At 41.3% G+C, this 25359-nt stretch overlaps 4 protein-coding genes across 7 annotated transcripts; 2 read left to right on the top strand and 2 right to left on the bottom strand.

Moving 5' to 3' along the window:
- Positions 1-571: 571 nt before the first annotated feature.
- On the top strand, positions 572-9188 carry LOC125066870 (PHD and RING finger domain-containing protein 1-like). 4 transcript variants are annotated; one of them, XM_047675174.1, is made up of 10 exons: positions 572-659; positions 732-967; positions 1050-1523; positions 1668-1763; positions 1876-2322; positions 2394-2687; positions 2758-7039; positions 7115-7209; positions 8388-8534; positions 8628-9188. In XM_047675174.1, the coding sequence occupies exons 2-10, from the start codon at positions 833-835 to the stop codon at positions 8730-8732; spliced, it is 6075 nt and encodes a 2024-aa protein (XP_047531130.1). In that variant the 5' UTR covers positions 572-659; positions 732-832; the 3' UTR covers positions 8733-9188. The 4 variants fall into 4 exon arrangements, with proteins under 4 accessions (XP_047531130.1, XP_047531132.1, XP_047531133.1 ...); XM_047675176.1 differs by having other exon boundaries at positions 580-646; XM_047675177.1 differs by having other exon boundaries at positions 585-967; positions 8406-8534.
- LOC125066872 (lysosomal aspartic protease-like) lies at positions 8898-13316 on the bottom strand. The gene is made up of 10 exons (XM_047675179.1): positions 13156-13316; positions 12994-13080; positions 12791-12917; positions 11706-11829; positions 10579-10697; positions 10337-10446; positions 10153-10239; positions 9912-10068; positions 9637-9843; positions 8898-9453 (listed from the first exon to the last, which is right to left on the bottom strand). Exons 2-10 carry the CDS (start codon positions 13053-13055, stop codon positions 9292-9294), a joined length of 1155 nt encoding a protein of 384 aa, XP_047531135.1. The 5' UTR covers positions 13056-13080; positions 13156-13316; the 3' UTR covers positions 8898-9291.
- A 2659-nt stretch (positions 13317-15975) lies between these two features.
- On the bottom strand, positions 15976-22463 carry LOC125066871 (condensin-2 complex subunit H2-like). Its single transcript, XM_047675178.1, has 10 exons — positions 22327-22463; positions 22023-22143; positions 21397-21593; positions 20277-20556; positions 19285-19588; positions 18612-18746; positions 18486-18527; positions 18200-18378; positions 17848-18066; positions 15976-17722 (listed from the first exon to the last, which is right to left on the bottom strand). The coding sequence occupies exons 1-10, from the start codon at positions 22407-22409 to the stop codon at positions 17591-17593; spliced, it is 1692 nt and encodes a 563-aa protein (XP_047531134.1). The 5' UTR covers positions 22410-22463; the 3' UTR covers positions 15976-17590.
- Positions 22464-22751: 288 nt separating this feature from the next.
- LOC125067041 (tetraspanin-11-like) lies at positions 22752-25359 on the top strand. The gene is made up of 4 exons (XM_047675418.1): positions 22752-22987; positions 24448-24592; positions 24671-24789; positions 24913-25359. The coding sequence occupies exons 1-4, from the start codon at positions 22922-22924 to the stop codon at positions 25357-25359; spliced, it is 777 nt and encodes a 258-aa protein (XP_047531374.1). The 5' UTR covers positions 22752-22921.

The raw sequence follows: 25359 nt of genomic DNA, 5'->3' as shown, positions 1-25359 counted from the left end.
CGTCGACCGACGAGGGTGAATAAAAGATAAATAAATTATACCTTTAGTATCGATCATCAGAACCCATTTAATTGACCTGATGCCAGCGACCTCTCTATCTATGTTTAATTTATTTTAGTCTTTTTATAGTTAACTTTGATAATTTATCATTTGATTCAATCAAACATTCCATAAAGTACCTTTTAAAATAAACGGTGCATGGATGAGATTGTTAATTTTTAATTTTGTATCAAACTTGAACCAGTAACAATATACTTGTTAGCTGAGGTTACCTTATATTTATTGATGTTCTGATATTTACATATTTTATAAAAAAAATATTGCACAATGATAGGTAATGAATCCAAAAAAGTGATACTGTATAATATATATTATAAGTAATTAATAATACATCCACTTATACCCTTTCAAACATGCATAAGAAACAAGTTACCACGGGAGAATAGATTTCTGATTATTTTTCTGATTTTATTTTATGTGTAGCAAAAGAATGAAAACATTAAGATATATTTTACCAACATGCTTGCTTGTTTATTACCTGTGAATAAATATTAGAAATAATTAAATATCTGTTGGAATGAAAATGGCCGATAGACTTTCGAGAGCGGCTTGCTGTCAAAATAATAAAAATACTTTTTATTAGAGCGTATGCCATATTTGTATGTATTTGCATAGTTTTCATACAACAATAATAATATAAAACTGAATGAGTCCCATACATTTTTCCTCAGATGTTGTAAAAGTTAATACGCAGAGGTCATTTACACCTTTGCGGATCGCTTCGTGTCGTGCGTATTGAGGCACCAGTCGTACGCGCTGTTTACGTCTTAGGATGAGTGAAGATGGAAGCGATGACTCTCCGCCCCGGCCGAAGCGTAAAATCAAGAGAGTGGTGGTCTTGTCATCGTCAGACTCTGAAAGCGATAGTAGCATCAGCGTGGCGGGGACACGTAGAAAGAGATTGAGAGTAAATATTAATAGCAGTTACTTCCTTAGATACGTTCACATATCTGTCACATCTTTTACAAGAAAGTCATGACAATTTTCAGGTGCTTAGTGATGAGGAGGCAAGTGATAGCAGCGGAAGTTCAGTAGTGCGCGCTGGAACTAGACGAAGGCGAACACTGCCGAAGCTTCGAGACTCTGAAGCAGAAAGCGACAGTTCTGGTTGGTCGACGGAGCACGCAGATTCTTCCAGACCTGTGACTTCAGCATCCAAACCGATCTCAGGCTTTGCATCTGATAGTTCTGAAGGCAATTCCGATAAATGCTCAATATGTCTTTTGCGTTTTAAAGAACAAGAAGTAGGAACACCTGAAAGCTGTGAGCACATATTCTGCTTAGACTGTATCACAGAATGGTCGAAAAATGTCAACACATGTCCAGTGGATAGAATGACATTCAATTCCATTATTGTCAAGGCTTGTGTTGGTGGACGTGTGTTAAGAAAAGAACCAGTAAAGGTCATAGAGCGAAGGCCTTCTGTCGAGGCTTTAGTAGTTGAAGATCCAACTGTGTGTGAGGTTTGTCACCAATATACTTTAATATTTACTTTAATAAAATAGTAACTGTACTTTCTAATTTTATTAATAATTTCAACACAAGTTAAATATTCAGTACAGTAAATGAAATCAGTGAAGATTGTGACATGTTTTTATTATTATTAGATATGTGGCAGTATTGAAGATGAAGAAACTATGCTATTATGTGATGGCTGTGACCTCGGTTACCACATGCAGTGTCTCTCACCTCCACTCTCCGAGGTAGTTGTTTTATGATGCAAGATTATTAATGAATTCATATAATTTTATAAAGGTTAAAGAGAGCTTTTATTAATTCTTACTTATTTTCTTCTAACACTACATGTAATTGTAGGTTCCTGCTGATCAGTGGCTTTGCCCAAATTGCTATGTTTCTCTTAATGGAGAGAGTAATCTGCTGGAGGACATCAATCTATCTGAAGTGGAAGATTTATTGGAAGGAGTTGTTGATATAGATCTACCTCTTGGACCACGATCTGTTTTATTGAGGCAACAAAGAAATGTCAGGAGATCATCCAGGAATGCAGGCAGACTTGACCAACCCTCAACTTCAAGTGGTGGTCATGGCAATAGTAACAATATAAATGAATTGTCTGTAATATCTAGAGGCTCAACAATTTCACAAAGAAGTTCACGTACCACTAACAGACGTCAAGCAATAACAAAACGTAGAAAATATAAAAGAAGAAGAACTAAAACTGTTATTATTGAGTATGAGGTTCAGGAGAATGGAAAATTTCCAATTACAAAAAGGGTTAAAAAGAAAGTGAAAAGGAGAAGGGTAAAATAGCTCTGTATATTATGTAAAAGTTCTCAAGTCTTAAAAATATTAACACACATTTTATATTTTAGGTTAAAAAAAGACAACCACGAACAGCTGCTAGACGATCATATGTTCGTGCGAGTGTTCGAGCTAAACTGGCTACTCTGAAAACTGACCAGAGACCAGATATGGTACAAGCATCAAATGCTAACAGGAGTAATCTATCTGTTCAACGTCAAAGAGCTGGCATTCCTTCACTGAGACTGTATGGAAACCCTAATGAACTAGATTACTTCTCTGATGATGAAAATGCAAACTCGGAAGAAGCATCTACTGCAGTAGCCACTAGATCAACATCTAATATACTGAGTGCATACAGACAGGTAAATTTCATGAATTTGATTGTCTTCAAAATCATTCTATTTTTGAGACACTAATTTTTTTAATTTTTAGGCCAGAAGGAAAATGATAATGGTGCCGTCCCCGCCTCATGCATCGTCGGCTCCAGACATTCTATCTAACATTTTAGAAAGCCAAACTTTGCTGCATTCAAAAAAATCTATAATTTCCATCTCTGTAGATGGAAATGTTGATTACAAGATTCAATCACATAAGGAAAATCAAGAAAAAAAGAATGTTGTTACCAAGAATGAGGAGAAACTCGATTTGTCAAAAGCAAATGAGACTGTTCGAAATGTACCGTCATACCCGGGCCAGAACAGGGGTGGTGGGTGGGGAGGAGGTTACAGAGGTAATTATCATCGTGAGCAAAATTCAAATAATTTTAATAGAGGAGGTAATTACGAAAACAATTATGGAGGGAACTATCAAAATAGACAAGGAAACACATACAATTATCAAAACAATAACATGCGTCGTGATGACACCGACTATTATGATAACTTTTCAAGAAGACCGCAGCAGTATTCAAACACCGATGACGCCTACTTCGACAGATCGAGAAGGCCAGGACCTATGGACAATAATAGAGGTAGCAATTACTCAAACCATCAGAGACCTAATGATCAGAGCCAGGGTCGCTTCAGTTTGGGATCATCCTGGCAACCTTACGGTGGCGGAGGCCCTTCAGCACCCACTCCTAGACAAGATGTGCCTCCGACTCAGTCTCGTCATTCGTTTGGTGGATTCGAAAATCCCGTTGATATGAGAATGGGTCAGGTACCGCCGACTAATACAAATACGAATTCCGAAATGTTTTCTGGAATTGAAACGCCTCGTCAAGAGAAAACTCAACCGCACGCATACCACCCCATGCCCGACCCTCAAGCGTATCAGCCGATGATGGAACCTCCTGTTTTCAATTATCAGAAAAATTCCGAAGTGGAAAAATCCGAGGACGAAAAAAGCGATTCGGGTCTCGTCATTGATACGGAGAAATATGACCCTACAGAACCGACACACGACGACGACAGCGGTGACGATGAACCGATAGAATCGCAAGAGCCCGAAATACCTCCACCCCCAGCAGTGCAGAGTATCCTGGCCGGCATCGACACCAGCGCCATGAACGTGCCGCCTAATATATTAGACACTGCCGTCAGACAGGTTCTCAAAGAGCATAGAAATTTAATTGTACCTCAGAATGCAGAGAAGCATGACAGAAGCGATGACGATTCGGATGGCGATTGTCCCAATTTCTCAATTTACTCAGCCACTAGTGTTCATATAGCAAATAACAGCAGCAGTTTGACAGATGAGGTGCCGCAGGAGCAGCCTCAGGATAGCTTAGAAGATTTAGTTCAAGAAGACGACGAGACACCTCCGTCGACATCTCCCATAACAATAACTGACACAGTAAACAACGAAAAGAAAGCTGATGTTAGCAGAACTTCTACAAAGCCACTTGTTAGCAATTATGATATGGATGAAAAGAAGAAATCTGAAGAAGAATATAAAGAAAAGGTGTCCAAGAGATGTCCAATAACGACGAATACACGTAATCCTATAAAAATTAAACTAAATACATCATCCTTAATTAAAAGGCAAGTTAGTTTGTATGATGAAGAAGATACAAGTCAGGATGTCGACGCTAACGAAAAATCGGAAGTTAGTAAAGAAATGCCTGAAGAGAAAATAAATGTAAATAGTAATACAAGTCAGAAAAAATATGATGAGAGTGAAAAGAAAAAATCTCCTTCGCCCGAGAAGTGTGATTTACCACTCGAATCTAATGAAATCACTAAATCTTCAAATCTACTTATAAACAATATTATTGATAAGGATAGTTCAGAGAAACAAGAACATATTATAAAAGAATCAGTGGATGATAAAGATGATGATAATAAATGTGAAAATATAGGATCAACTCATAACTCGCCATTAGACAAAAGTGAAGTCTCTCCAATCAATAAAGAGGAGTCTGATGAAGAAGGTCACTCCGACGGTGATGACGACGTACCAATTATATTCACAGAACAATCACCAAAACTTGATCTAGAAGTTGCTAGAGTTGATGATAATGTTGAAAAAATGACTGAATCCATTAGTGAAACAGAAGATGAACGGAGTTACACGCCGTGTCTTGACGAAAACAAATCTAACAAAGACGCCTCGTTCGAAACTGAAAAGGATAAAGGACTGGAGGGCCTGGACACGGAAATGATATCCGAAGAGGAAGGGAACGAAATGTTTTCAGAGAACGAACGAGCCGCGTCGGAGATTTCGCGTGCTTCTCCCACGAGGGTGCCCCTCGAGAATGAGGAGGGTGAGATCGCCGATAAAAAGAAAGAGACAAAAAAGGTATCGCTCCGCGACGAGGGGGCGAAGAAGAAAAAAAAGAAGGAGTCCAAGAAAGACGTAAAAGAAAAGAGTAAGAGCAGAAAAAAGAGTGAAATTTCCTTTAAAAAGCTCAGTAAAAGCGGAAAGGAGAGAAATTATAGAGAGAGAGACAAAAACGAGAAAAGGAGCGAAAGAGAACGCCGTGACTCCGGCGACGGTAATGAGAGCCGGCAGCGTAGGCGTAAAGAGAAGAGAAAGGATCTCGAACGTTACGACGTGCGTACTGTCGTCACCGAGAAGAGAAGAAAGCAGAAGGACCCCTTCGGCAGAGACGTGTCGCCGCGAGGTCGCTCGCCCTCCCTGTCACCGCCCCCGCGCTCGCCCTCCCCCGCGCCCTCTCGCCGCAGGCGGACCGCCTCGCGTCACAGGCGTTCCTCGCGCCGCTCGCTCTCCAAGGGCCGGCGCTCGGCCTCCAGGGGCCGCCGCTCCCTTTCTAGAATACGAAGATCACCCTCGCCGTCGCGACGATCCCTGTCCCGAAGGAGGTCACCCCCCGGCCGCAGGTCCGCCCCCCGCCGCACGAGCATCGCGCGCGGGCGCTCCCCGGCCCGCTCCAGGGCGTCGCTCGCGCGCGCCCGGCGCTCCGTGTCCTCTCTGCGGCGCCGCTCGGGCACCCCGCGCGCCTCTCCGCGGCGCAGAAGCCCCCCGCGCCGCAAACGCCGCCGCTCCGGCTCGCGAGTCGCCCGGCGCCGCTCGGTCAGCGCCAGCCCGCCGCGCCGCGCCAACAAAAAGAAGAAACGCACGCGCTCCGCCCGCCGGGCCCCCGTCGCCGTCTCTCCGGAGCGCAAGCGGAGGCGCAGCGCGAGCCGTCAGGCCGAGCCGGAGCCCCCCTCGCCGATATCGCGCCCGCCCTCGCCGCGCACCCCGCCGCCCGAGCCGGAACCCGAGCCGCGTCCGCCGCTGCGATCGGACGACGAGCCCGAGCGCCGCGAGCGCAGGCGTCGCGACCCGGACCGGCAGAGACGCCGCGTGCGCGACGCCGCCGGGCCGTCGAAGGAGGTGTTCACATCCGGTGACAACATCCTCGTCAGTGTGAGCTTCAAGGAACAGGAGCGCGGGGAGGAGGGCGATCGGCGACGTCGACGAGAGACCCGCCGCGACCGCAGGCGGCGCCGCCGAGCCGCCGTCGCGCCGGAAGTCGAAGTCGCCAAGCCCGTCGCCATCATCGACCTCGAACGATCGCCCTTCCGCGAACTGACGCCCTCGCCGAAGAACGTGATCGTCCTCAGCGACAGCGACCACGGCGAGAGGGAGGGCGCCGACGCGGGAGCCCCGCCGGCGCCCGAACCGGAGCCGGCGCCGGAGCCCGCACCGCCGGCGCTCGGACCAAAGACTCCCCCGGAGCCGACGGTGCCGGAGCCCGCCGCGCCGGAGCCGGCCGAGCGGCCCGACGAGCAGGCCGAGGCCGCGGGTTCCGAGCGGCAGTCGCCGGACGCGTACGACCCGTTCGAGCCGACGCGCTCGGCGTCCGCGTCGCCCGCGTCCGCGTCGCCCGCGCCCGAGCCCGCGCCGCCCTCGCCGCCGCGCGCGCTCATCACGCTGGAGGCGGCGCAGCGCAGCAACCTGTCGGCCGACGAGGTGCTGGACCGGCGCCCGCTGACGCCCGTGGAGAAGGTGATGGCGCTGCTGCAGTCCACGCGCGACGCGTCGCCCGAGCCGGCGGACGCGCTGGCGGAGCCGCCGCCGGCGCCCGCGCCGCGCATCGTGCTGCCGTCGCCGACGCGCGTACCGCCCAAGCTGTTCCCGGGCAAGCCGTCGCCGATCAAGTCCAACCCGGTGAAGCCCATGCAGGCGCTGCGGCTGCAGCGGCCGCCGTCGGAGGGGGGCGCCTCGCCCTACTCGCCGGGCTCCAGCGACTTCGGCGAGCTGTTCGAGCCGCCGCCGCGCCGCGTCCGCGCCGCCTCCAAGGTGCCGGTGCGCCTCGACCGCAAGAAAGGTACGTCTACCTACTTCCGCCTCCGCCGGCGGCCTGTCCCTCGAACGTGTCCCTAATCGATCCATTTCCCGGCAGGCAAGACGCAGGTGGGCGTCAAAATAGACGAGGAGAACCTGAAAATTCTGGACGACTTGCCGAGTTCCGCCGTCGAGATGCAAGTCAAGAGTAAAGTGAGTGACGTCATCCGTTCCGTCGGTATCGCGAGCTTTGTTTAAACTATAATTGCACGTGTTTTTTTTCATGTTGTTAGTGGCCTTACTTATATACTCCATTCCAACCATAAAAGGAGAAAAGCCAAATAAACAACATTTTTCAGCAAATTGACGCGATATCATTGGTCGAGAGCTTGATTAATCTATGATATTCACAATGGATTTATGTAACTGTTATCGGAAATTTGGAAGTAAAATTAAAGTGTATATAAGTAGTTAAGTGTAATAGTTTTGTATTGTAAGTTAAGGTTTGTTTATCGTTTTTCCTTCTACTATTGGAATAGGCTATATACATAGTAGCGATTACTTCCTTTATCGATCCAAACACCATGATGAGCAGTTGCAAACAAAACACTTGCCTCTTCAATTGCTATTTCGAATCGCAAATCAAAGGAGTGAAGATAAACAAACCATAGATGTATTAACAAATATATGTTACATATATTTGTTAATATTTTTGGCATATTATAAAATATAAAGTAATTAATTAATTAAGTATTCCAATTAATTATATCCACTACAATTTTACTTCCAATAATCCGATAACAACTTCGCAATAATTCATAGTGACTATTATCGGTTATTTATAAAATCGACCAATGATGTCGCGTCAATTCAGTGTCAAAGTTTTTTATCAATCTATACTTGTCCTGATGTTGGAGTAGGCTATATTATATGGTCATATAAACATTAACTATTCAGGTGATCTTTTGAACTATTAGGAATAACAAACATTACTCAAAGATGTCTCGGGCCCGATTAAAAATCAATTTTCCTAGCCAACGAGGAAACGATTCGTTGAATCATCTGTAAAAAACACCATTCGATTGTGTCGTTATAAGAATCGAATTCTAGGAAATGATGGCGTTTTTTTCATATATCCAATTATAGTTTTCGCCCTCTAATATTAATATTGTGTTATGCATTTATCTATTTCATTCCAATATAATGGTAAAAGCTCATAATATGACTAAACAATCAATGACAATCTGATCAAAACTTACAAATTTTTGTAAATTTTATTACATAATATGTATATTATTTATTTTAAATTACACTTAAACTCAGTATCAGTATGTAAGACCTCGGTACACGGGAAATACTAAACGCAGTGTCTAGAAAGTCGATTGATATAGATGTCCGTGCGTGCGCAGTTCCTGAAGAAGCTGAACCGCCAGGAGCGCGTCGTGGAGGAGGTGAAGCTCGTGCTGAAGCCGCACTACAACAAGAAGCGCGTCACCAAGGAGGAGTACAAGGACATCCTGCGCCGCGCCGTGCCCAAGGTACGTACGCGCACGCGCACGCGCACGCACGCACGCGCACGCACGCACGCGCCCTACTCGCAGGCTGGCCAGCTAACGTGTTTTTTTCGACAGATCTGTCACAACAAGTCGGGCGAGATCAACCCGACGAAGATCCAAGCCCTCGTGGAAGCTTACGTGAAGAAGTTCAGGAAAAAACACAAACTCGGAATGGCGTAGTCGCGTAGCGTAGCGGATGTTCTATCAGATTATTGTAATTATAATTTATGTACGGACAATGTATTTTACTTAAACGTTTTATTTAAATGAATAAAATAATATAGATTTAAATCACGATGGAAGACTTATTTAGTTTATTCTCGGATCGAGAAATGAAACGAACAATCGATTTTGCAAATATGTATTGAAAATATAAGTGCAACACGACATCGGGTAACACTATGACTTATTTATAGTTAGTATCGACTCAGAGAGCTAGTGTCTTTTAAACGTTACATGTAGAAGATTTTTGTATGAATTAGAAGAATTAAAGTTCCAATCTGAATACAAAGTTATATACCTTTTTTTTATAAACATCAAGTCTATCTTCGACCTACAATTAACAATAATATTGCACTGTATAGCTGAACCTAAGTAAGTATATCCAATCGATCCTAACCAAATGTCGATCCTAAATAACAAAAAAAACATTTATTTAACAAATACAATAATAAGTCTAATCGTTAACATATCGTCTCACACCGGAGACTTCCAACGGCGAGCTGGCGACGCGCAGCATCTACACGGCCGGCGCAAAGCCGATCTGCTTGTTCTTCGCGTCGAACTCGGTGTAGTACTTGCCGATGAACACGTCCCCGAGGATCCACAGCGGCCCGTTGGGCGGCGGGATGTCCAGCCCCATGAAGCCCGACAGGCAGATCGTCTTACCGAACTGCGACACCTGAAACGGAGAGCGGACCACTGAACCTTATTTTCAAAGGGAGAGGAGGCTCTATCTCATGACTTTCGGAGGAGGAATCGGGAGTATTGGCTATTGTAGCTGTCCGTTACATTAGGTTCGTAGACAGTAACATGAAAAAAGAAACAGAACGGTAGCGAGTCTGCCGAGCTTGGTGGCAAATACCTTCAGCACGTAGTCGGCGCCGTCCAGCTCGAAGCTGCGGCCGGCGATGGAGAAGGCGACGGGCGGCAGGCGCGGCACGAGCGAGCAGTCCACGGCGAACTGCCCGAAGGCCACGGGCGTGGCGCCCAGCGCGCGGTTCAGCGCCGACATCTCCGCCACCGGCCCGCCGATCAGCGACGTGCCCGTGTCGGCGATCGCCTCGCAGCCCTGCGCACGGGGCGGTCAGTACGGCGACGGGTCCGTGCGGGCCACGGGGTGTTAGGGGGGGCACTCACGTCGGCGCAGAACGCGGTCCCGTTCAGCAGCACGCGGTCCATGCGGAACTGCCAGTACGTGTCGCGCGACAGCGGCACGCGCGTGAAGTCTCCGCTGTAGTGCGCGGGGTCGGAGCCCCCGAGGATGATCTCGCCGCCCTGCGCCGCGCTGGGGTCCCTGCGCAGAGCCGGGCGTCATTACGGCGGTCACGGGCGTCACGCCCCGATACTCACTCGGCGTCGGTCTCGGGGGCACACTCGCCTGTTCAGATAGAAGGAGAAGATGGGCTGCACGAGTCCCTGCGCCACCATGTTGTCGAAGACGGGCGTCACGCCGTCGACTGCGATGCTGTAATTCATACGAAGACGGCCAGACATTTAAATTTTGCACTTTAAGATTGATACGACTGTGAGACCTAAAAGTAGACTTGAGCCGCGTCTAGTACCTGGCGAAGGCCATGCCGAGGATGCCGTCGAACTTAGCGGCTACGAAGGCGAGGCCGGGCTCGGACATAGCCTCCGCGAAGGTCTGCGCACGTACCGTCAGCCCACCCACCTGTACGAAAACAGAACCAGTGTTTTAACGAAGTTCCGAATTTATGCTCTATTCTGATGGCAGCTTTAATGTCTTTAAACAGTTTAGTGTTTATTTATTCGACCACCACGAAGTTTTGTCGAAGTTACTCACGGTTACATCATCAGTGGAGAGGAAGCCCGAGAGACTGCCGGAGCCGTAGTGGATGGCAAAGTCTGTGCCGTTCTTACGATAGGACTTGGACTTGCTACTGTCGTACTTGTTGTGCAACACTGGAAAAATTATTAAATTATTAAGAAAATCACCCCATGCCCCAGAATACCCCTTGGTACGGAATGTCTAAAATTTTCGATAATAGTAGATATTAGACAAGCTACACCTTAACTAATCCTATATTATAAAATAATTGTTAATATTTATTTCAAATTTATTGTACGGTATCAAAGTAATAAAAAAAATCACTGCACACATTGCAGTGGTCCTTGGCTAATCCGGCGCCCCTAGTAATCCGATATGTCTTATTATAGACATTTTTTGACAATCTTCGCTAATGTAGATAATGCATGATTGAGCAGGTTACAATTTGTACGCGCCACTGCTCGTTTTTTGATTCTAATTGCTTAGTTTGAATTTGACTACATGTTATAGCAGTGCGGTCATAATGAATTATGAGTATGATTGGAACTTCAGAGTATAACATATAGAATCTTGTCATTGGATAGGTAATTTGTCGGATTAGAAGGCACTCTTTTGAAAAAAACATCCGGACCGGAGGGGGGTCTAAGGCAGTACTCTATAATCCGACAAATTCGATAGTCCGACACTGCCCTGAAAAACGTTAGTCGGATTACAGGGGGTCTACTGCATAATAAATCATTTTGTATTGATGACTGTAGATTTAGAATAAGCTTTATGCAGGTTCATGTGGGTAGTACTTACTGCACAGTTATCGGTTATGGACACAGGTAAACACTAACCATTAGATGACTCAACTTCTCCTTGAATTCATATTAAAAATTTATTTAAGGAAATTGTACCTGCTCATGTCAGATTCAATATATACCATACATTAGAAGAAGCAGTATTTGTTTATATAAATTTAATTGGATTAGCATTAACTTAAGATCTAATTAAAATTGATTCAGTTCTGTTTCGATGCTACCACACATTTGAGTTATATTATATTCATTTGTTCCAAGGTAAAAATAATAATTTTAGTAATATCTTGCCAAATTTTATCAAAGTAATTATATATTATAATAAATTGGACCAATACTAACAGCAAGCAATATTGGTGTAGTGGCATTTCTTGGAAGGCACCCACAGGTTGGAGGAGCCCGTATCAAATACCACCTTGAATGTCTGAGGCGGATTGCCGATCGAGATTGGCCCATAGTATTGTGCCTGAATAGAATATTATAATCTGTATAAATATACATAAAAAAAATACTTTATACAAGGTGCTTGTTGTAAATAGGCTCACAAGTGAAGTAGTGTAGTAAAGGGGTTTACAGAATCAAAGTATTCTTTATCCAAGTGAGCTTTTAAGTCTTTTTCTTTTTTAATTTATTATATACTTCTATTTTTTTCTGTGTTTATCTTCATCTTTTATATAAAAAATAATAAAATATTGGAAACTATTATAAAAAATAATAAAATATTGAATAGTGGAAACTTGGCAAATTTATGTAATGTACTTTGTTGAAGTTTGCCATCAAGAAAAGGTTATTATCAAAGTGTTGACTAGCAATTAATACAAATACAATAACTATGATAAAAAAATATTTTAAATTAGTGTCTTATCAAACTAAGTTATGTTTATTACATTACTTTTATTTATGTAGATTGTTAAGTTTACATATAAATATTTGTTACCAGCAACATGTTATAAGTTCCTTTCTAATATTTTTAAGATAATTTAGCAATAAAAATGTATTTAAAAGGTAAGCCCGAACCAAGTGACACATGTATAATGTCAATGGGGTTATCAGTTGTGTGTAAACACATTCTTGGCAAACAAACAATATGAGATACATAAACACATTATAAATAGATAATATATCTCAAAAGACTAAGATAGCGCCTGCAGAAACTATCATTTCCAGACAACAAAAGAAACAACATTTATCAAACTGGTACAAAAGCTATCTTCTGTAAAGATGTTTCAAAAATTATATAAATAGTAAATTGATGCAACTTGCTCAAATTTTCTCAATCTTCTAATAAAATATAGGGTACTCAGTTTTCCATATATAAATATATATATATTATACTTATTTAATTGAAAAATAGATAAATAAAAAATAATAATTATATAAACGAATATATAAGCAAATAAGCAAGTATCAGAATAAAAAATACATACATCTAAGTAGTTAGAAAGTGGTTCAGGGGCAGGTCCTGTGGCTGCATATTTAATGCGAGCCATGTGCAGTTCAGTACCCACTTCATGGAAATGCTTGCGGACAGTCTGCATGCGATACAAAGGAACCCTATAAATTAAAATAAAATATTCAGATGTCAGTTTTGGTCGTAAATATAAAAAATATTAATTAAAAAACCGACTACCTTAAAAACTCTGCCGAACATGTTGCGGCTAGTGCAACGAATAAGTATAAAAATTTACTCATTGTTACTGCAAGTCACCGCCAGACTCTGTAATATAAAATGTAATAAGTATATAATACATTCTTAGTAATACTGGTAAGGATTTAGAGACGGTTTACGCACTGTTTATGAATCTTCCTCTATTTTCCTGCACGACTATCTATGTGCGAAAAATACGTGCCGTACCACCTCCTTATTAAAACCAATTAATCAAATTACCGGTAAAACACTACTGTTATATACTTAGAAGTCAATAAATAGAATAATATTCATTGTCATTTTTAAAATTGCTTTGTTAATATGTCAGTGTCAGCTATTATTTTCAGGGCTGCCAGTAGAGCCAACTTATTGGATAAATAAGACTATAACACTTATTGTATCCAATTCTGGCAGCCCTGTTTGTATATTTTATTTATTTTGGTTACTTATGTTTTTCTTGACGGATTTGGCAGACATATTTTATTTTACAAGCGTGTCTCCTATTATTATTATTAGATTTATAAATAGATACATTTAGGAAACGAACATAGGTTCGAAATAGAAATACCATATTAATTAATATGTAGTGTTCCAAGGAACAAATGTTCAGTAGTGCGGGATTTACGAACCTCTGCGTAACAGACCCTGAGAAAGCGGCAGTATTGGTTTTATTAAGTATCATACTCCAATTTTTAATTTCTACTACTAATTAATAAAATCCATTCTATTCTTGTTACTTTATTTCTGCACATATATATTTTTTTGTAAAAAAAATCTAAATCCGCATTTGCATACGCGGATGTGAAAAAAATTGTATCCGCAACATCAACATACTTCAAACTTCATGTTATTTCTATCAAACTATATAGGTAACCGAGTAAATACTTATAAAGTTTGAGTCTTTTATTTCCGATTAATTGTTATTTATTTAACATTATTTTTTAAATTACCTTTTTTTTTTAATAAAAAAGCCCTTAGTATCTTAAAATCTATTGTATTCATTTATGGACTCGTAATTTAGTTGCCATTTATAATTGGACCGGTATCCTTAAAGGTTAGGGTAATCATATCAATCAATCAATCATAATAGGGTATTTGTGTTTTAATGGAAAATTTAATAATAAAATTACGAAAGAAATCATAAACAACGAAAAATATACGTTTACTATGAGTGACTATCGATTTTAATATTTTACTGTTTTTATTTTTGATATATTAACTACTAGCTGTTGTCCGCGGTTTCGCTCGCGTAGAATATGAATATATTAACAAATTAACTTAAATTTTACGTTAATGTCAGACATCTTTGTGAACCACATAGGTGTGTATTACAGCTCTTAGGGTAGAATATCCAGAAACGAATCGACGGACGACGGACTTCCAGACTAACCTGTATATGAAATGGCAACACCCATTTTTCCTTTTAGGCCTAAAATATCAAGAAACGCTTAAATACGTATCTACTAATTTTTAAACAGTGGCACAAAAATCAAATTTCGTGCTTCTAACTTTAAAAATAAGGGACTTCCAGACTATCCTATATACGAAATGTCTACATAATTTATCTCCTTAGGCGTAAAATATCCAAAAACGCTTAAATGCGAATCAACTCATTTTTAACCGGTAGCCCAAAAAAAATATTGATGCCTACTTCAAAATGACGGACTTCCAGACTAACCTGTATACAAAATGTCAACCTCTACTCTTTCCCTATAGGCGTAAAATATCAAGAAACGCTTTAATCCGTATCTACTAATTTTTAAACAGTGGCACAAAAATCAAATTTCGTGCTTCTAACTTTAAAAATAAGGGACTTCCAGACTATCCTATATACGAAATGTCTACATAATTTATCTCCTTAGGCGTAAAATATCCAGAAACGCTTAAATACGTATCAACACATTTTTAATCGGTAGCCCAAAAATCAAATTTCTAGCTTCTAACTTCAAAATGACGGACTACCAGTCTATCTTATATACGAAATGTTTACCCAATTTCTCTCCTTAGGCGTAAAATATCCAAAAGCGCTTAAATGCGAATCAACTAATTTTTAATCGGTAACCCAAATACAAAGTTTCATGGTTTTAACTTAAAAAATGACAAACTTCTAAACAAACTTTCGATACTTATTTCACCCCCTTCGGCGTAGAATATGCAGAAACACTCAAATAAGTATTTACTCAATTTTAAACAGTATCCCAAAAATTAAGTTTCATGTTTTTTAACTTAAAAAATGACTGACTCCCATAAAATCTTTCAACCCTTATGTCACCCCCTCAGTGGTAGATTATCTAGAAACGCTTAAATATGTATTTAGTCATTTGTAATTAGTATCCCAAAAATAAAGTTTTATGTTTCTAACTTAAAAAATAACGGACTTCCATACAAACGGTCAACCCCCATTTCACCCCTTTATGGGTAGAATTTCCAAAATTACCTCTTTAGTGGGTGTCATGATATGTTAGTTTATAAATGTACATATAAGTTTTATGCTTCTATTTCTAACAATAATAGTACTTTCAAAAACTTACAACCTTTCATCCCTTTACAGTTAAAAGTAGCCTATGTCCTTTCTCAGGCTCTAGACTATTTGTGTACCAAATTTCATTAAGACCGGTCCAGTAGTTTTGGTGTGTGTGTTATAATAATTAATATGGATGTGTATATCCAATAAATTATTTCAATATTTTACTATGATTCATATGGTATGTTATTTTCTATATAATTGAAAAAATCCCATAGAAAATATATACGAAATAAATAATGTAATAGCATCACCATACCTGAAATCGTTTGGCTCGACTATAGTAATTGTGTTTTTATAACACACATAAGTAGTTAGTAATTACACGTACACAAGCTTAAAAATGTCATAAACTGAAGAAGCGGCAATAAACGCTCTTGAATATATTTAGGAAATTAAAACCACTCTTTTAGATTGTAGTTAATTTTATAAACAAAATAACAATATTATTTATATTTTGGCCACTCCCACGAGTCTGTCCTTGCTTTATTTACACTCATTGTGCTCGCAACCAGCTCATAGCCGTCCTCTTACATTATTTATTTTACAAATTACATTATTCAGTGCACTCCGTGTCCGAAATATCGAAGGCACAATTTATATGTACTTTAATTCAGATCTTACGAATCAACAGTATCACAACACTGTTAATGTAATTATATATGTATAAATAATGAATTACATAATACATTTTGAAAACAATATTTGTTCAGAAAGATATTAGTGTGCTAAAATTTTATAAATTTAGTCCTTATTTTACTATTAATAGTTATTGTTAGAAGTCATTAAGTCCGCAAATATATTTTTTATATTTAAAAAAATACATTTTTCTTATTCTAATAATTGTCAAAAGGGACGGTATTATTTATAAAATATTTAAGTTACGATATAGTAAATACTCTAAAGATTAGGTAAAGAAGTTTAAAGATCTTTCGTTTAATAAATAAAACAGAGTGCACTGAAGGGAGCTGTCAACCCAATTAGGTCTATAAGAGTACCCTGCCTCCGACGATACACACACACACACACACACAGACACATTGATAATACTTACAACTTATCTCTACACTCTTACAGCAATTGAGCGTATAATTAATGTTTTTGGTATTTGGTTGTTACAAGCTGCGTCCAGTGGTACCAGTAGTGGGGTCTGTTGGTGGTGTAATATATTTAATATAAATGTACATTAATCATATAATATTTAGCTATAAATTGTCACCTCCATATCTTCATATGAAAGTCACTACAAAATGCTTTAATTGTATATGAGAGAATATTATCTGCACTGAAAAATACCTTAGTAGTTAAATATTTGTGATTGTATATTTTAAATATTAGACAGATTCTACAGAGAACAGTGATTGAATAAATTCAAATGGACAACTACATTAGCAACAGTTACAACACATAAGGGTACGATACGATATGCCAACATACTATTTCCTTTATATACATTATACATACAGCTGCATTTATAATAAATATCAAGTATGACATGACCACAATACAATTTGAATTATATTATAATTTAAAATTATCATATAAAATAAAAATTCGATGAACGCAGACATTATTACCTGAACACGTAAAGGGTTATTTCATTTGTATTTACACTAAAAGTAAAGAAACTTAGATATCTGTGTAAAGCATAAAATATAATACATGCATATAAATTTCACCTCCATAAGCGTAAAGTTTTAGATTCTGAGGTGGAACACAACAAATGTTACATGTAATCTACAAACATGTACACATGTATTGGGCAATGACGCTGTGTTGTCTATACAATATTGACACTGGTATAACTATTTACACTCTATATATTATATATTTAAATCTTTTTTTTTTTAAATAACATCCACCGCGCTCACAGCCAGCTTAGCTTCTTCAGTTCATTGATATGTTAACTCGCATAGCGCACCGTTTATTACTAGAGCAATTCCATAACGCACAATAAATCTTTGTCAATAAAACCAGCACCAAATAAGAGTACCTCCATCACATTATAGTTCAAGTTTCGTGATCATGTACACAGTATGAAGTCTCCTGCTGCCTTTACCGTAAGAACTGCTCGTCGGCTGCGGCCACGGTGCGGTACAGGCGCTCGTCCGTCGATACGAGCCGAACCGAGAAGGTGTTCAACGTCAAGGCCGGCCCTTGAACTATTTGCACGTTGCCGGCGTTCGCCTAAAATGATTCCATGAAATATATAAAGGAAACAAAATTTTGAATCCGCGTGTGCCTTTAACTATGACAGATTAATTAAAGTAAAGCAGCGAGGAGATAAACATAGTGGAGCAGGAGTAGCTCACCAGGAACAGCGTGGCGAGGAACAGCTTGGACACGTCTCCCGCGTCTTCGGCCGTCCGCTCGAGCAACGTCGAGAAGGGACTGCAGGGCGGCAGCGCCTGCGCCGCCACCAGCAGCGCGGCGGCCGAGCGCTGCACGTCCACGCCGCGCGCCTCCGTCGCCGCCGCGCGCGCCACCACGCGCTCCCGCCACGACGACCACTCCGCCGTGCCGGGCAGCGCCTGGGTCACAATTCGTTGATTATGGCGAAGAGGCGAACAAAAACATTCTTTATTTAGATTGCATTTTACGAGTACTTTTGAATTATGTAAAATGACGAATTTTACATAATTGATAATAATGAATGTTCAATACCGCGAGCGCCGTGGCTGTGGGCGCGCCGCAGTCGTCGTTGCGCGACGTGTCGGAGTCGCCCAGCGAGCTCTGCTCGAAGAACCCGTCGTCGTCGCTGTCGTCCGGGCGCCGCGCCGCCGCCGTCGCCTCCGCCGCCAGCGCCGCTTGTACCGCCTCCGACGTGCTCCACCCGACGAAGCCTGCGAGAGTAGAAATGACCCCAATGTAATTGTTACTTCGATTTCGTTATAGTCGACTGCATAAGAGAAATTGAAGTTCTTCATAGTGATATATTCAGTTCACTCACCTCCGACGTCTACCGAGGCAGAGATATCGAATCCACGGAAATCTGGAAATGAATATTTGTCGTGTTACACCTGGGGTGTTACAATGAATGCAAAGTAAGATAGGAGTGGTTTAAAGCGCCGCTCACCCAGCGCGGCGGCTGGCGGCTCGGCGAGCGCGCGGCGCGCGTGCAGCACGGCGGCCTTGCGCGCGCGCACGACGCGGCTCACCCACTCCTCCGGGATACTGAACTCCTCCACGCATTGAAATCTGCGCCGCAGTCCTGTCATTGTGTTCATTTATTTTCATTTGTAATATTGTTATTTAAATATTTCTAAATATTGTTAGAATCCTACTAGAAATTAGGTTAAAATAAAGTAATCTACCGGTGTCATTGGCATCTAATTGAGAGCCCACGGTTGATTTAAGTCAGTTAAACTGCAGCCAGAGGACTCCAGTCAAATAGAAGTAAACTTGTATGTATGAGATGAAAGCAATTATATAAAATAAAAGTATTTGTTGAATTTTTTACTTGGTGGTAGAGCTTTGCTGGGCTCATCTGGGTAGAAACCACTCACTCATCACAAATTCTATCACAAAAGAGTATTGTTCTTTTTTTAAGGCATTTGAACCAATTTATCTACAGGCACAAAGGTGATGTGAAGGATGGTCAATATTTTTTACACTGTATGGTAGGGTCCACTTACTATACATATCTCTTACTATATATATAGAAAGGGTGCCCATTGCCTTTCTTCTATCTATTTAAGTCTCTGCCAATGGCGTATCAGTTTACTGAAGTAATGCTAATAGAAACTAACTTTTGTTCATTAGTAGTTTAACAGCACCCTCCATGTCTTCGACATTGCCGTCGTTTCTTCTCTTTCTCTCCCTCTTCTCTGGCGGAGGGGTAGCGGGAGCAGAGAGGAGCACCGGCGAGGAGCTGGGTGGTGTCGGGGACGAGGTGGCAGGCAGCGGCACCGGTGAGCTAGGCGGCGAGAAGCAAGGAGGGGGCGAGGGCGGAGCCGCCGCCTCTATAGCTGCCTGCAGCTCTGTGAGCGGCAAGGCTCTCAGCGATGAGTCACTCACTCCTCCACCCGCTAACTCTTCCACCAGGAGTCCATCCTGATGATGAATATTGACAGTCACTATAAAGTATTTCTTTATAAATAAATATGTAAATTTTTAAGTGACCTGGGATATTTTTTTACAGTAATTAATGAATTGTACAACTTTTTTCACTTTTTAATATTAACATGAGATTACTAAAACACAACTATATAATAGAAATGGAAATTGAGAATCTGTGAAGTTAAGTTAAAGCTATATGTATTGTTACTCGTAATTGACAAGAATGGCTTGACAGATTTAGATGAAATTTAGAATAGAGACAGCTTATACCCCGATTCAGAAGTTGAACAATCTATTACTGGTTAACCCATGAATTCAAGTTTAAGTTGTCAGTTTCAACACAGCATATTTTTTCCTACGCCTTTTTAGCGCCTTATGAAATATAGACTGCACTCTACGTAGCCCCACCAACCACGCAACCTAAGATATGGCCCTTGCTCACTCTCTCTCCTTTCAACGGGAACACAACAACAATAAGTTTTGTGGTGTAGCAGTAGAATATTTGATGACCCATTCGCAAAGTTATAGCCGTGATGTATCGGCCCATTTCATGTAATCAAAGCAGCATAAGGGAATCACAGTGGGAAACAACTCAAACTCACAATTTATTTATCAAAAGGCTTCGATACAAGTTTTTGAAATACTCATACAGAATAATGATGTTACAATTGAAAGTGTGAACCTGCAATCGCCAGGTGACGTGGAAGTCGCCGAGCAGGCCGATGGGCTCCCCGGCGTAGTCGCGCAGCGGCACGTCGCAGTCGGCCAGCACGCGCGGCTCCAGCTCCACGTACATGCGCGGCAGCGTGGGCGGCGGGCGCGGCACGGCCGCCTCGCGCCGCGCCGCCGCGCTGGCCTCCAGCTCCACGCGCACGAACTCGCCGGCCGCGGACGCCCGGCGGCGCCGCCGGCCGCTCGACGGCGTCTGGGGCTCGTCCGTGCTCGTGCTCGCAGTCGCTTCTCTGTATATGTTTATTACGAATTGATTACTCGAACGATACGATGCAATACGGTGGACTCGGTTCGGGTGCCAGGGCTTCATACTGGTGATGAAACCGATCGTTTTAAAATAAATTGTTAGAGCGATGTCTACATTTTGTGAATAATCATCGAGAAAATCACCAGGTAAAATGAGGGATCGTCTACTACATACATGTATTGTTTTATAACGTTTTAAATTTGAAAGACTAACAAAAATTACTTTTTTTGTCCTTAAAGTTTTTTGGAATCTTCCATGTATAATTGAAAATTTTGTTTCTGCCAGACATCAAATTACATAATTATTAGTGTCTTAGTGATCATTCACTCAAAATGCAAAATAATGTTGCAGTCATATGTAGGCCATATTTAATGCTATTTGTATTCATATATACCTGAAAATCTAAAATTGTTTAAGATACTAAAATAACTATTGAATAGTGCAAGAAAACAAAACATTTAATTACTCTCCTTTGTATCTCATATTTATATATATATATACAAAAACATTTTTTGCATCTTTCTTTACTTCAGTTGTCCCATGAATAGTGTTACAGATAGAATTAAATTTGACCTTGAGGTTCAAGTTGGAAGTAAAATACATATTTATTTTGGACTAATTATACTGATAATATTAGCTTGTGTGCGAGATGTTGAAGGTTACAAGCAAACAACTCTATGTTACAAAAAATTTTTCTTTTGAAAATTTAAATTATACAATATTCAAAAAGTGAAATACAATTTGCAATTAAATATCTGATTTTCAAGAAAATTATATAAATATATAGTTACAACAATGATATAAATGCATTTATTATACTTACTGAGTACTATTATGTAATGATTCGCTGACATTTAGTACATGTTGGTAAAGGAAGTCAACCTTCCTACTGTAGATGCTGGCAGATTGCTGCAGCAACAATGCTAGCTCTGCAAAGTTTGGAATAGTGGCATTCTCCACCTCTCTCTCCTCTGCATCCAGAGCATGGAGGCCCGCCTCCGTCAGGTACTCCTCCAACAACTACAATACAAATAGTATACCAGATAAAATGCTTGGAAGGCACAAAAAATATGTTTTGGCCATTTCTACTCTTAAGCCATTTTTTTCTAATAAGATTAATATTATTGATACTTAGTTACTTTTTGACAAAGGATACTATAAGTATTTATATACTTATATAACAAGAAATTAAAGTTTTTTGTAAATTCTAATAAAGGTAGTAAATGCTTTTGGTCTCTGACATTTTGTTGGCAATGAAGCGTGTTTGCTTTTGTTTAACCACATACAATAAACATTCATTCTTAGAGAAACATACATTATGATATTTCAACGAAATTGTAGCGTTTTAAATAGTTTGCAAAACAACATGTTTTGTATTGGTGTATTGAAGGGTATTCTGTCAAACAAGCAAAAGTGGCGGGACGGCCTTTAGCCGGGAGCGGGACTCACCGCGCTTAGGTCCGTGTCGAAACTTCGGCGGACGTCGCTGATGGGTCTCATCAGCTCCGCCACAATTTCTTCCAATCTTTGTGAATTCATGCTCCACCGATTCCTTCGTTGAGATATATTTCTGAAAACAATGTGTTTCCATTGATAACATAACTGAGAGGCGTCGCGAGCACAACATAAGCGCCGACTTATAGCTGTGGCGCGAAACTTTCTGTCATTGGCGCTATTTTGATTTGCGAAAACTTATTGCGAAATTAAACATTACTTGGACATTTTCGTTAATATTTCTATATAAGAATAGTACCTTCGTCTTTCCCTGCAGTCGGCGTCCATCTTACAAACATAAAGTTGTGTGATTAGGAAAAACGTAATAAAAACGGTGGCCATTTATTTATGTTTTCGGGGGAAACAATCCATATTCCTTATTATAAAGAATATTCGCTGTCAAAAGTTTGTTCACGTTCGCGAGTCGTTCTATGTTCTCTTTAATTATCTGTATCCACATAAATTTGCTTCGCGTGTGTTGTCTATGAACAACAACTGCACAATCACTTTTTAAGCATTACTGAACTTTATTTTAATATTGAAAAAAACTTAATTTTTTTGTATATTATGAAATATATTAATATACTACTATGCAATAAATACAATGAAAAAATACTATTAAACAATTCACAGATAAGATATATTTTATGAGAAATTCATTAATCTGTGACATTTGGATGAGAATGGGAGGAGTATTGTGTTTACAAAATATCATTTATAAATAAAAAAAGCTATTGATCACTAAAAACAGTGTATATTTAATTAAGAATTAATATATCTCAAGAAATATTAGCGAATCCGTTAAAAAAAGTTGTATGAATCTATATCTTACATTCACATTAAATTAGGTAAACATGGGTATGTCTCGTTGCTACTCATTAATGAAGTGTTTGTTGATAATATTCAACATTTTATTTCTCGTAAGTACTCAATTTAAAAGTTTAATCATCTCTTTTTTATTTTTCTATAAAAATTATCAATTATAGCACTTAAACTTAATGTGTTATGTTTTTTGGAGTTTCTATTTTAAGCGTTTGCATTTGCAGATTGATGCATTATTATGAGAATAGAACTATATAAAGAAGATTTCCTATTGCTGTAGATGTAATATTTACTTCTGTTATTCGTTATTTCCTGCATGAAAAATATTTATGTAGGAAGATGGCATATTTTGTCAGTTGTATCTATTATACTACTGACGTGTTTAATTCCATTTTTTCTCAATAAATATGCAATTTTCTATAATTGCCTTGTTAGACTGGAGAGAAGTAAGTCTTTGTGTTTTTTAAAAGTGTATTATACCATTCATCAATCTCAATTATTACTATATTACAAACCAACAATTGTATGTTTTCAATTATTTATTGACCTCATCTGTTTGCAGGACTATTTTTATAGGAGAGCTAACACTTACTATTAAAGTATAGGATGAAGTCAAAACAAGTTTCCAGTAGCAAGCTTTAGTTGTATAAAACAGATGTTACAAGCAGACTCTTTATGTAAACAAACCACACCTCATTGAAGCTTACTTGAACATTGACCTGTCATTTTATTCTTGAATATCCTCAATATACTAGTAAAGTTTTGGTTGATTGATTGGTTTTAGCTAAAATTGTGTTAAAGTGTAATTTTTAACACTTGTAAAATCTTACATACTTTGTGATAAAAGTCTGTCTGGGTAATAACATCCACTTGTCAGATATTCTGCTGGAAATTGTCAATACACTCATTTACATTTTTCGGTTTGAAGGGTGAGCCATTGTATATAAAGGCACAGAAGACATAACATCTCAAAGGGTGGTGGCGAATTGGCAATGTAAGGACTGTTTTAAAGTTCTTAAGACACCAAAATCTATGGGCAATGGTGATGCACTAGCATCAGGTTATTATTGAAAAAATTGATATACATAAAAATAATATAAAATTTCCACACGGAACAAAGTGATAAGATTGTAATGTACTACAATTAGGTGTTCAGATAACTGTATTGTGTGTGAAATTTGGATGAGAGATAAAATAGTCTGTTTACTTAAAATTAATATTTTAGTATCTGTATTTTAATTGGCCACCTTGACCTGTGCTCATGCCAGTGGAAGAAATATTAATAATTTCAAATACCTCTAATGCATAATGCATTTATGTGGTGTACTGTATGTGTATTAGAGGTAACTTTTACTACTAACTTAGAGGGTCTTTTTACACAGGAAGTATACTCAAGCAAAAAAAAACAATACATATTGTTTCATAAGCAATGGACTTTTTGAAGTTCCTCGAAAATAAAGTTTATTGCTATTCAATGAAAAGAGTGTGTGTATCTCAATCGAAAGTTTCAGGCAAATTATTTATGAAAACTGTTAAATAAGCCTATTTTCCGTTTCAGATCGTGGGCGTGGGCGTGTGCGCGTTCGCCGGCTGGGCGCTGTGGGACGGGCGCGCCTCCGAGACCAGCGCCGGCCGCGCCGGCCTGTGCGCGCTCGCCGTGTGGGCCGCCGTCCTGACGCTGGGGGCCGTGGCCGCTCTGGCGGGTAACGATTGAATTGTACTTTCATCGTCGAACAACCGACGAGGTCGCTCGGGCTCTCATCGCGATTCTCGCGTCGCAGGCGCCGTCCGCGGCTCGGCGTCGCTGCTTGCGGGCGCTTTCGCGCTGCTCGCGCTGAGCGCGGTGGCAGAGGGGGCGGCGGCGTGGTGGGGCGCCGCGCACGCGCCGCAACTCAAGCAGGTCGGGCCTCGACCCGTAACGAGGGTCTCGCCATACGCACACGTCTCGCAGCGTCGAGACGTGGCGACGAATTCAATTCTCTACCCAACCGTCGATTCGTATAAATCGTCCCGGAACACGCAGGCGCTGCGCGACCGACTGCGCTACACGCTGCTGCACGACTACGGCGTGCTGCCGGCGCGCACGCAGATGCTCGACGCGATCCAACACGGGCTGCAGTGCTGCGGCGCCGAGAGCGCGCTGGACTGGCAGCAGGCGGGCTGGGCGCGCGCGCCGGGCGCGCTGGACCTCAGTGTGCGCGCGCCGCCCGCCACCTACACCGTGCCCGCGTCGTGCTGCGCGCGCGCCGGCGCCGCGTGCGAGGCGGCGCGCGTCGTGCCGGCCGCGGCGCGCGGCGGCGCCGGCCTGCACCGCGCGGCCTGCGCGGCGCGCGTGCTGGCGGCGCTGGAGCGCGCGGCGCGCGGCCCGCTGCTGGCGGGCGCGGCGCTGCTGGGCGCGCACGGCGCGGCGCTGCTGCTGGCGCTGGCGCTGTGCCTGCGCGCGCGCCCGCCGCCGCGCTACAAGGCCTAG

This window comes from Vanessa atalanta, chromosome 10 (genome assembly GCF_905147765.1).
Source record: "Vanessa atalanta chromosome 10, ilVanAtal1.2, whole genome shotgun sequence".
NCBI classification, from domain to species: Eukaryota; Metazoa; Arthropoda; class Insecta; order Lepidoptera; family Nymphalidae; genus Vanessa; species Vanessa atalanta.
The sequence above is the reverse complement of the archived record's forward strand: the minus strand, read 5'-3'. Positions and strand labels throughout refer to the sequence as shown.

Coding starts and splice junctions, on each gene's coding strand:
- LOC125066872 (XM_047675179.1), bottom strand. CDS start 13,055: ATGAGTAAATTTTTATACTTATTCGTTGCACTAGCCGCAACATGTTCG. Junction 10,069..10,152: donor TTCTCCTTCTATCTGAACAG/GCGAGTGTGCCC, acceptor GGCTCTGCGCAG/GGACCCCAGCGCGGCGCAGG. Junction 9,454..9,636: donor GCGCCGACTACGTGCTGAAG/GTATTTGCCACC, acceptor TCTCCGTTTCAG/GTGTCGCAGTTCGGTAAGAC.
- LOC125066870 (XM_047675174.1), top strand. CDS start 833: ATGAGTGAAGATGGAAGCGATGACTCTCCGCCCCGGCCGAAGCGTAAA. Junction 2,323..2,393: donor AGAAAGTGAAAAGGAGAAGG/GTAAAATAGCTC, acceptor TTTATATTTTAG/GTTAAAAAAAGACAACCACG. Junction 8,535..8,627: donor TGCGCCGCGCCGTGCCCAAG/GTACGTACGCGC, acceptor TTTTTTCGACAG/ATCTGTCACAACAAGTCGGG.
- LOC125066871 (XM_047675178.1), bottom strand. CDS start 22,409: ATGGCCACCGTTTTTATTACGTTTTTCCTAATCACACAACTTTATGTT. Junction 18,747..19,284: donor TAAACTACTAATGAACAAAA/GTTAGTTTCTAT, acceptor ACACAATGACAG/GACTGCGGCGCAGATTTCAA. Junction 18,528..18,611: donor GCCGCCAGCCGCCGCGCTGG/GTGAGCGGCGCT, acceptor ATTCATTTCCAG/ATTTCCGTGGATTCGATATC.
- LOC125067041 (XM_047675418.1), top strand. CDS start 22,922: ATGGGTATGTCTCGTTGCTACTCATTAATGAAGTGTTTGTTGATAATA. Junction 22,988..24,447: donor TATTCAACATTTTATTTCTC/GTAAGTACTCAA, acceptor TTTCCGTTTCAG/ATCGTGGGCGTGGGCGTGTG. Junction 24,593..24,670: donor GGCCGTGGCCGCTCTGGCGG/GTAACGATTGAA, acceptor CTCGCGTCGCAG/GCGCCGTCCGCGGCTCGGCG.